This window comes from Chenopodium album, chromosome 27 (genome assembly GCF_948465745.1).
Source record: "Chenopodium album chromosome 27, dcCheAlbu1.1, whole genome shotgun sequence".
Classification (NCBI taxonomy): domain Eukaryota; kingdom Viridiplantae; phylum Streptophyta; class Magnoliopsida; order Caryophyllales; family Amaranthaceae; genus Chenopodium; species Chenopodium album.
In genome coordinates this window covers 5712033-5723793 of record NC_137860.1, presented here as the reverse complement: position 1 = coordinate 5723793, position 11761 = coordinate 5712033, and the positions used below count along the sequence as shown (strand labels likewise).

At 39.0% G+C, this 11761-nt stretch overlaps 1 protein-coding gene and 1 long non-coding RNA gene across 4 annotated transcripts; both read right to left on the bottom strand.

The window, feature by feature from the left end:
* Window positions 1–997: 997 nt before the first annotated feature.
* LOC145621361 (uncharacterized) lies at window positions 998–2713 on the bottom strand. Of its 3 annotated transcripts, none has more exons than XR_014108404.1 (5): window positions 2396–2713; window positions 2170–2307; window positions 1460–1548; window positions 1295–1358; window positions 998–1218 (listed from the first exon to the last, which is right to left on the bottom strand). It is a non-coding gene; the product is annotated as an uncharacterized LOC145621361 (long non-coding RNA). The 3 variants fall into 3 exon arrangements; XR_014108403.1 differs by having other exon boundaries at window positions 1460–1540; XR_014108405.1 differs by having other exon boundaries at window positions 1460–1507.
* A 1983-nt stretch (window positions 2714–4696) lies between these two features.
* Window positions 4697–10631, bottom strand: LOC145620520 (putative phosphoribosylformylglycinamidine synthase, chloroplastic/mitochondrial). Its single transcript, XM_081675206.1, has 4 exons — window positions 10442–10631; window positions 10120–10175; window positions 7133–9919; window positions 4697–6505 (listed from the first exon to the last, which is right to left on the bottom strand). The coding sequence occupies exons 2-4, from the start codon at window positions 10171–10173 to the stop codon at window positions 5126–5128; spliced, it is 4221 nt and encodes a 1406-aa protein (XP_081531332.1). The 5' UTR covers window positions 10174–10175; window positions 10442–10631; the 3' UTR covers window positions 4697–5125.
* Window positions 10632–11761: the final 1130 nt, after the last annotated feature.

Sequence of the window (11761 nt, the reverse complement as noted above, 5' to 3'; positions counted from 1 at the left end):
TTACTTTATAAAAAGCCTTTAAGATACCAATGAACCGTGCAAGTTAATAAAAGCACACTAGCCCAAGCCTATAACCTAAAAATAGTATGAACATTACAAAGGATTGTAAATACCAAGAGTCATATGGTAGGACAGGCTCTCTCACTTTTTCTATTTCTTCTATTTTCTCTTACTCTCTTATGCTCTGATCTGGTAATGGCAACAAGTACATATCTTTTGAGTACAAAGCGGGCTCTTATTCCATGAGAGATGCTTCTTCCTTAGATCATTTCAGTCAGTAAGTGGCTTCTCAATTTCTTTTATATAAATTGCAACTTTTTCTTGATAATAGGTTTATAATGTTGGATGACCTGACTACCAGTAGGGAGAAAGACCCCTTGCCAATGATTTAGGCAGTTCGTTATTTTTACGTACAAACAAAGATGGTCATGTGCCTCGTATTTAAGGTAAAGAAACCGATTTTACGAGGGTAGGTGGCTTGGTTAGTGTGTAAAATTTTTGATAGCAAGCTGATATCAAGTAAGAGGAAATTAGTAGGTAATCAATATGCCAATCCTACTGGGAATCCTGAAATAAAATCCCATGCATTGCTTTTGTGGTACGAAATCATAAGAAAGGTGACTGATTTGATGAGGGTAGTTAGCTTAAAAACTGAGAATTGAGCCCTCTCTGCCCATGGATCCTGGGCAAGTGCCCCATTTACCTGGCTCAGTTACGAGCCTGTACTGCAGTTGTTGTCGCTGTTACTGCAATCGCTGCTGTTTTTATTGCTGTTACTGCAATCGCTGCTGTTATTATTGATGTCGTTCCTGCTATGGATGTTATGTTATTGTTAGTTGATGAATTGCTGATATTGTACTGCTACAGTTATAAACATGTGGATTGATTATAATACTAAAGTTTGATATTTTTGTAGGGTTATCTTGCGTGATGTAGTATGAAGTAAACTTAAAGTTGGCAAAAAGTTGTGCCATGTTGTGGTTGTGGTTGTGTTTATTAAAAAAAACGTCAATTAATAAACCTCACAAGCTCTTTGATATAAATTCGGCTTTGTATTCAATACATTTGAGAGTGTCTTGAATTTAATAGTCAGGTTACATATGTTTTTCTCTATGGTTGATGTTACAGGATGACACTCCTAGAAAGCCTGATGGAAGTACTTGGAGATTGAAAGTAATGCAAGATCTTGGCCTCACGGCTCATTCAGATTCACCTTTTCTGAAAAATGAGTTTATCGATTAAGAAAAATCAGAAGAAACAAAACAATGAAATAGTCCAGTAAATGTTGGAGCACCTGATAGCTTGGACAAAGGATTTTCCAAATAGGCAGATGGTGAAGCGGAGAGAACTTGCACCACCTACAAAGTTGCAGAGTTACAATAACTCAAAACATAATCAATTGATGATCACATGCCAAACATAATTGTCAGTCTTACAAGGTCAATAGAGCATTACTTACATGGCTGTTAGAAGGAGTCACTGGAATGACCAGTCCCTTGGAAAAGTACTGCATCTTGGAGCATATTCATGTTAGAATCACCTACCAGGCTACCACTCTCCAATAAAATTAACTACAGAATTTCAGATCTCTTATGAAAGCAAATAGTATTCCATAAAGACCCATGAAACAAATATAGTTTAAAGCAACATAAAGTATAAGCAACAAATCTGAAAAAACTTCAGCAGAAGACCAAGACAAAACATACACGTTAATTACTGAACGTTATTGGTAGTCTTTATTTAAGTAGAAACCAAAGAAGCAATGCACTATAATAAGACGCATATATGACCCACATGAATAGAGATATAATCTACACAAGCATTTACAGCCACCTCAAATTACTAAAAGCATATATCACAGATTCTTCAATATGTTAAACAGATTACAATACTAGATTGACTTGCCTCATTTTTTTTTTTTTTTTTTGCTCCATAATATGACATGAGTACATTATACAAAACCAAACGAACTATTCAAGGATCATATAAATGTAGATATAGAATGCAATCGATGACAGAAATTATGATTAAAAAAAAGTTCATAAATTTAGTTCAATTAAAAGCAGAATGTGACCAATTCAGAATACTAAAAGGTAATTACACACTTACAGCAGGTAATTAAACAGATTTATCAGGAAAAATGGAAATTAATTAAGAAAATAAGCTCACATCATCGAACTCAACATCACATTCTGCCGCGATCTTGCAAATCAAATGAGAAGAATTCACATCAGCAACAACAATTAAATCACGTCCAGAATCAACAAATTCAACCACCGCTGCCTGATTAACTGAACCGCCAAAAACCTTCCAAAAAAAGTCATAAAAAATCAACCAAAAATCCAAAGAAAATAAAAAATTACTAAAATCAATACAAATTGAAAGTAGAAGATACCTTGATCCCAACCACTCTTTATTGCTATTCCATCATCCCCCACGCAAATGTAACAGTCCTCAATCACCATATCTTCACATGAATCTGTTACATAGAAGCAGGGACAATAATTCAGACAGGGTTTCTGGCAAGATCAATCTGATTATTGCATCCTGCTATTTGGAATGATAGTAAGGTATCTAATAGTTTATCCAAAAGATAGCAAAATTATATGCCACTAATACCAGTAGACAGACTCCAAGAATTTCAATGACAGAAAAGAAGACTACCAGAATACCAGTCAGCAGTGATGGCAATATTAGGATGGGAGTAGGGATGGCAATATTAAGTGGATATCCGCTAACTCACTCTACCCGCTCTAAATAAATAGACGAAATTAAATGGATGAGAAGCGGGTGATGGATCAGATCGGATGTGGATGATACTTTTTTCACTAGCTAACCATCCACCCACCCGTTTAACATATTTTTAGATTTTCAATCTAAGAATCCTAATAATAAAATATGACATGTGTAAGAAAATTACTTGTTTTTTATGTTGCAAATTAAAATTTTCAAACTCTTGTCATTGTTTTCTTTTTTATTGATAAAATTAAAAAAAATTTGTATATGTATAAATAACCGAAAATTAGTGAGTTTTTTTTTTCACTTTAATACCCATCCATTAGTTATCCGCTCCACCGTTTCATCTGTGGATGATGGACGGACAGATATGGATAATGGGTGAAGCGAGTGACAGATTGGTGTGGATGGAGAGATTCGAGTAATGGATGGATGCGCGTGAAGCTCCACTCGATCCGAATTTGATCCATTGTCATCTCTAATGGGAGGAGAACGGGGAAAAAGCTAATTACATGGCCAAAAATATGAGATAGAGCAGAAGGGCAATACCGTCATTTCACTATTCATTTGAACAGTAGATTATTAACACTGTCTATTTGAACAGTGCTGGAACTTTAAACTTTAAACTGTCTAACCCACTGAAGGAAGCTACTATGTAGCACACAATTTCTCATCAAGGTCATGATTTCCATATGCAAAACTTGGAAGCTCAAAATCCAATAAAAAAAAAAATAAAAAAAAAAATCAAGGGAAAACAACTGTACTTTTATAGAAGACCACTAAGTCTCTCCTTCTTTTTCAAGGATCTTTCGAGTCAAAATATGATCTAGTCTTTATAAAATCACTTTTAAAAATACCAAATCAACTTTAACACCTGTTAATTACTTTTTTGTAATAATAAGACAATAGTAGATTACTAAGGAGAAATACTGATTTATTGTTTTGGTTCTGAACTTTCCCTCTAGTATAAGCTGTATAACGCTTCCTGGTTTCTTTATTTCTGAACTACATTGCATACTCATTTGCCTGGGCAATGAGGCTGCAAGCTTGCTAATAAACAAGTTCCATGCCAAGCTAAGCCTGGTTACCAAGATTGTAGTTATCATGTAGCCTTTCAAACAAAAGCAGCCGGTATGCAATACTTGAGGGATAATAAAGATTACCTAGCCTCCTTTACATAAAATCTAAGAAAGTTGAGAGAAAAAATTACCTGTCCCAAGAACTCAGTAGTCCAACTGTACCAATGGGGCACCAGCTTCCAAGTGGATGTGGTTTACATGTCACATAGCATCCAGATCTTTAAGACTGTTGAAAGCATCATTGAACTGCTTAAGTACATATCAATATCAGAGCTCTTAGGATTAGCATGGAGGACTGTAAAACTTATGATGCCTAAACTTTTAATACAGAATCTCGAGCAACCTGGCAGAAACTGTTGTAAAACAGAATCATTTCTCAGACAATCAGCCCAGGCAGAGCTGAAGTAGATAATTTTGCCATTGACAGTCCAACAGATGACTTTAAAGGCAAAAAAATTGCATGCCCTTATTGCAAGAGGATTGAGCATACTATCTACTATGAAACCTCCCCACTGGATCATGTTTTTGCAACATCAGATGAACACTGATAAACACATTTCAGAACTTCCTTCTTACACTAACAAAACTACAGCAGCAGGAACCATAACATCAAGAAACAGTACAGCTATCAAGAATAACAGCGGTTATTTTCCAAATACTTCTTATGAAAATGAACATATTTAAAAAAAAAAGGAAAAAAAAAAAAAAGAGCTTCCCATTCTTGAATCACAAATCAAATGAGTGAAATATCTATCAAGAAATTGTCACTTGTTACTGCCTTATTATCTGTCCGGCACATAGCACCAGAAGTGGACAACTTTCAGTGTCAAAGATGTGTATCAGAATGAACTATAGCAATTTCAAACTATTTCAAAAAGCACTAAGAAATCTGAAACAGCCAGTACTCAAAATTTACCATCTCAACTTTGTGGCAAGGTATAACAGTCAGAACATACATCAATGTTTTAAAGGAGAAAATGTCTCACTGAAATTCCTTTGTGAGACTTTGGAGGGAGGGAAATACAAGAAGGCTGACATGTGATTACAAATACATGAATTTCATTCCTCTAGGTGATTATGCTTTTGCAAAATATTTCAAGTTTTTAAGGTAACTTGGATTCAATGGTAGTTTAATCCTCAGAACAAGTTGAAAATCATATATCCAGCGTAAACTGCATACTTTAATGCTCCATGACTCTCTTTGGAGAAAGCGGAGGACTGACACCATTTTCGCCCGCTACTAACCTCCTGGATGCGAGCTAAATATAGCTGAAAATCTTAAAAGCTACCACAAAAGATAAAATTGCCAATCAAGAACACCATTCCCTGGCATTTTGGAACAAGCGCAGCCATGGGCTCGGCCCCTTATCGTTGACATCCCAATGCTTTGGGTACCAAGGATATTGCCACATTAAGAAGCAACGTTCAGGGTGAGGCATCATAGCAAGATGCCTTCCATCAGGAGAGCAAATAGCCGCAATCCCAAGAGGTGAGCCATTGAGGTTAAATGGGTAGGTCTCTGTTGGTTTCCCGTTATCATCACAATACCTCAAGGGGGCTAAATCAGAACCCAGAACACTGTTGAGAACATCAGCATTTGGGAAATAAGCCCTTCCCTCACCATGAGCCGCCCATACACCTAGTGTACTACCTGTCATCCCTTTGAACATTATAGCAGGAGATTCTCCAATTGTCACACTTGTAAAACGGCATTCAAATCGCCCTGATGCATTGTGGATGAACCTAGGCTGTGCAGTGTCACCGCCATTCCCGTGTACACCACCAACATCGGGACCTGGTATCCAGCCAAGTAAAGCCATGAGCTGGCACCCATTACAAACCCCAAGACTGAAAGTGTCAGGTCGATGATAGAATTCTTGAAATTGATCTAAAAGAGGTTGGTTAAATCTAATAGAAGCTGACCAACCCTTTGCTGAATCAAGAACATCGGCATAACTAAAGCCTCCAACAAATGCAATTCCACGAAACTCTTTCAAAGAGATAGCTCCACTGAGCAGGTCTGACATAGCAACATCCCATGGCTCAAAACCAGCAGCATAGAATGCTGCAGACATTTCTCTATCACCATTGCTACCTTCCTCACGGAGGATGGCCACCTTTGGTTTAGAGGTTGCAAGCATGTATTTATCATCTGTACAGGCAGGAGTAAAGGACAATGACCAAGAAGGTTCTTGTCTGTGCCTTAAACCTTCTTTCTCCAAATCTACACAAGAGGCCAACCTCTGGAATTTCTCTAGGTTAAAACTGGTTTCCTCCCATATGTCCCTCAGGTAAGTCATATCTTCATTCAAATGAGCAACCCCGTCAACCTTTAAATCAATAGTCCTCCCCGCAGTGACTTGTCCAATGATCTCCGACAAAATGCCAGCAGTATTCAGTTTCTCCATTACCGATTTCAATGCATTTTTGTCAACTTCAAGAACTAAACCTAGCTCCTCAGCAAAAAGAGTCTCAAATAGGCTATGCCCTCCAGATGTTAGTTCTAAGGAAAGCCCACAGTTGCCCGCAAAAGCCATCTCCAAGATACTGACAAGTAACCCACCGTCACTAATATCATGACCAGCAGAAATGAGATCATCTTCAATTAGCTCTTGAACTGCATTGAATGCTCTCTTGAAGTAGGAGACATCATCAAGATCAGGAGACACACTACCAATTTGATCAAATGCCTACAAGAAAACAGAAGCCAGAGCAAGAGAATCAGGAATATAAACAAAAGGATCAAACTATTCTTTGTGACCACAATCAGAGACACAATCAGCTTTTTTAAGACGTGAAACACCACACACCACACACAACAATGTTCACATAACAAGAAAAATGCCTAAACATTATGGCACACTTCAACTAAATTACTACATAACATTTATCTAGCACCTTAATAACATATCCAAGATAAGTAAAAGAAAAACAAGGCATCCTCTCAAGGATTCAATCAATAATTCCTAACATTTTTAGGATTCAGCACTATAGACTTCACCTCCACAGTTCCTATTCTAAAAGCATTAACTGATGCTAGTCCAGTAAAGGTTAGCAGCTTCATGCATGGCAAATAAATGAGGTACTGGGTAACAAGCATACATCCTTATATCTTTATAATAAGAAATCTGCTGAAATAAGCCAAAAGACAAAAGAAAAAGTGACTAAAGTTTTATACTAGAGTATCAGTGAAGTATAACTGATTATTTAACCAAGAATAGAGATAAAGAAAACATATGCCATGAGCTAAAAACTACCATAGTAGGAATGCACAGAAAAAAAAATTCCAGTAGAGTCCTGAAAAGAACGAAAGAAACCTGAGCAAGTGCAGAACCCCCTAGGCGTCGCTTTCCCTTGGCTAAATCAACATGAATTAAAACTCCATCACTAAGCTTTAAATCTGGAGTGACTGTTTTTGTTATATCAGGAGTAGTAACATAAGCACTGATTACAAGATTTCCCGGAGCTTTGACAACCTCACCGCCAGCATTTGCAGCCATGGAAAGACTGTCCTTTCCCCCATCTATAGCAATGCCCAGTTCAATCATGGCTTCGGAAAGGGCTGTGGCAGCATCATACATGTCTGCACCTTCCCCTTCAAGCTTGGCAGCATACATCCAGTTGCCACTGGCTTTAACATCAGAAAGAGATGTAATTTTCGCCCAGATGAGATTTGTGAGTGCTTCACCAACAGCTAACCTGGCCATTGCTTTAGGATCCAACAAACCCTTAATAGGCTGCTCACCAATAGCACATGCACCCCCAGTGAAGTCGGTGTAGCTCTGAGCAATAACTGCAACATCAGCTAGAGTAATTTGCAAGGGGCCCACAGTCTGCTGCTGTGCCACAAGGCCAGTGACACACCTATCCACCTTAGTGGTTAGGAAGCGTTTTGAGCACACGGATGGGAGTCTCAACACCCTCTTTAGGGAATCCATCACCGTTGTTCCTGGAGCTATATCAAGTGGCTCTTGAGGATGAGTCATACGCTGGAACTCGAAGGTTTTCTGGGGCATGTCACCAAGAACTTTTTCAAGCTCGAGATCAACAGCAGGAGAAGGAGGAGGAACTCCATCACGACGGGATTTCTCAACAGCAGCACTGTCTACCAAAACAACACGCCCTTCACCATTTATTGTTCCAATTACAGCCATTGATAACCTCTCTCTATCACAAATTGATTGTAACATGCTACGACTCTCAGCCTTCACCAGTATGGCATCTTGCTCCTGGTACTCTGCCCCCCATATCTCCAATATTGACATTGTGTGATCACCAACTACTATAGCCCTGATATCAATCTGAGCACCCTTTGGATATATTATCTCCTTGACAACGTTGCAATTACCACCAGCACCTTGATCGTGGATGCTAATAATAGGGTTTTTGTCACCCATTTCAATACAAGCACGTACAACACGATACAATTTCTGTGACATCTCAGCATCTCCCCGTTGTACAGCATTAAAGTCAAGTTCAGCATCATTCTGGCCACTCACCATACTAGAAGCAGCACCTCCTCCCATTCCAATGCGATATGCAGGGCCGCCAATCTTTACAACTAACATGCCAATTTCAGGCTCTCCCTTTGTTATATGGGTGTGATCAATCTGCCCAATTCCAGCACTAAACATAATTGGCTTCAACCATTCTCGTCTCTCACCATTCAGAAGCCTCATTCCAAAGGTCCTAGTATAACCCTGAATCAAGGGCTCCCCAAATTTGTTCCCATAATCCGAAGCACCGTTGCTTGCATCAATAAGAATCCGCAAAGGAGAAGCCAGATTTGATGGATAGGTAAAAGATACATCTTCCCAGGGAGCATAAGATTCTTCCATATTCAAGTTTCCAACACAATAACCAGCTGTAGCAGCAACAACAAATGACCCTCGTCCAGTTGCATGCGTGTCCCTAATCCTGCCACCAGCACCTGTTTCAGCACCAGGGTAAGGTGCCACAGCACATGGGAAATTGTGGGTTTCAGCAGTAAAAAGAATGTCAAGATCACGCATCTGTACATCTAATGGACAGGTTAAACCTGGAAGAAGAGGCCGCAACTGATTCACCAAAAACCCTCTTATTGCACTAGAATTATCCTTGAACCCAATCACTGAATTGTTAGGATTCGCCTTTAGCGTACTCTTGACAATCTGCATAAGAGTTCTTTCAACAGGTTTCCCATCAATGACTAATTTACCAGTAAAAAACCAATGCCTACTGTGCTCACTATTAGATTGTGCAATATCAAACAATTCAACATTAGTTGGGTTTCGCTTAATATCTTCCTTGAAAAGCCAAGTATAGTACTGAAGATCTTGTTCATCAAATGCCAAACCCATTTTCGCATTAATATCTTCAAGGGCCTTCCTACCCTGCTCCATGACTGGAACATACAGAACTTCCTCTGGAACCAGACTCGTCTTGAAGCTTGTAAGTTTTTCAGTATACACACATTCAGTCATTCGATCATGAACTATGGCAGCAAAGTCATTTATCTGCTGCTCCTGCAATGGACTCTTAGAAAACAACAGATACCTCCTGGAACGTTCCAGACGATTTACTTCAGTGAGACCACATGATCGACAAATAGATACAGCATTAGTGGACCATGCTGTTGTAAAGGATAATCTAGGTCCTACCTCAACAACTACAACAGTACAACCTTCCATTACCTCCTTATCAAGAAAGCTCTCGGTCCCTAAATTTTCAGGTTCATAAGTCTCACCCAAAAGCCACCGAAGTGCCAAAAGTTTTTCACCATAAAGCTCGGTATCTACCCCAATGTTGAAACACTGTTCTGTTTTCAAACCAACTATCTCATTTGATATCTTCGTCTGGACTGTCCTCAGTAGCTCATCAGCTGCACTATCTTGAATCAACGGAACACGGAAGAAATGTATAACCTTGTCTACTGACAGCTGTACTTCATCACCTAATGTGACACTCACATCTCCTGAAACAATAGCCTTCACCTTCCCCAATCCTGAACTTCTCAACCCAACACTACGAGTGTGCAAACTTGGCAATCGACCTAGCCCGACACCCAAATGCCTACGTGTACTAATCGAATTTCGAGACAGAAATAGTTTACGTTGTACACAACCCTGTGTATAATAAACCAGACATGAGTAAAATTACACAACAAAACACCCCCGAATAGCTCGGACATGGGTATGACACTTAAACAATTCAATTCAAGCCAAAATCATGCAAATTTTTCAATAAACGGCCTTGTATGATACTTGTAGCCAAGTATACGAAACATAATCAATGAAAAATAAAAAAAAAAAATAGAATTCAATACCTTAAATTCTGAGTTGAGTAATGTAGAACCCATAAAATCAGACCGAGCTGCCATTACTGTGAAAAAATAAATGAAAACTCCATTAAATTCTTCAAGCTTAAGAACATGAACAGCAAAATTCTAACAAAGAAATTGCACAGTATAATCCATCATAACATCAGTGATTACAATTAATAAGTTCAATAATCCATTCAACATGGAAGAACCCTAAACTGATTATACTGAAAATTGAATTGACGATTAACACTAGACTATAAAATGATTATTCGATGATTGAAAAAAAAAAAAAAAAAAAAAAAAAAAAAAAAAAAGAGCATCTTACCTGAGAAGGTGGTTCAATGGAAGAAAAAAAGCTCGGAAGGTGGTTCAATGGAAGAAAGAAAGCTCGGAAGGTGGTTGAATGGAGGAGAGAAAGGTCGGAAGGTGGTTGAATGGAGAAGTGAGAGTAGCCAGCAATGGCGGAGAGAGAAAGGTGGAGGGGTGCGGCGAGGCAGAGTGAACGTGAGAAGGCTCCAAAGTCCAATAAATTCTAATTACTACGTACTACTCAAAAATAACAACCTATTTCAAAATAAAATTAACCTTTGCGTTTCAAAAAAAAATTAACCGGCCTGTTTTTTATTTAATAATACCACCTTTGGATTATGCATTGCATTATTGTAATATTACTACCTTTGACTCTTTGAGGACTATTCTTTTTAAACACGCAAAAACTGGATACAACCTGCTTAACAAGTTAACTGTGCCACGTGTCGCTATACGATTGGCTTAAATAAAATTTTTAATTTTTTTCTTCTCTCTTTCCCTTAAACGCCACCAGTGCTCCATCCATTCCCACAACCACTACACCACTCCAGTCCCATCCCCACCACCATAACCGCCCCCTTCCCTTCCCGACCACCATTGCCAACCCCCACCACTAGGCTGAAACTCCCACACACCCACCAAGGCACCAACCAGTCCCTATTACACCCAACTCTTCTACAGCCTCAATTTCACCCCTTCTCGACCACAGTAACCAACCCCCACCACCAAAAACTCCCACAAACCCCACCAATAAGCCTTAACTCCCTACCCCACCTGACCACAACTCCCTTCTCCTTCACGAACAACAGCTAACCAACAGCCTTACTATCGCTCTCCTTCCTCGCAACAACATTTAAAGCCCTGTCGTGGCGCCGCATATGCACATCAAATCACAGCCAGCGCCACCAATTTGCCACCCCAATTAGCACTTCACCACCAATTTCATCATTTTTGCCCACCACCGTTGATTTTTTTGAGACTCATGATGGCCAACGATGATGGGCATGATGCTCTGAAGCTAAAGAACAGAGCAACCACTAGGTTGATGGTGATGATAGACATGATGCGTGATTGACGGTGCAGTGGTCGGAGATTTGCTCAGGGTGGGGGAACGTGGGCCGGTCACCGGTGATTAGCAGGGCAGAGGCTGAACATGAAGGGGGTAGGGGTTTTTTTTTTCTTTAAAAAAATAAGGGAAAAAAATTAATTAAAACTTAATTTTTTTAAAAGAAATATTTTATTCAATGTTTAGACAAATTACATAATGACACGTGTCAAAGGTAACCAATTCAACATGTTACAAGATTTTTTGCCCTGTTTAAAAAGAACACTCCCA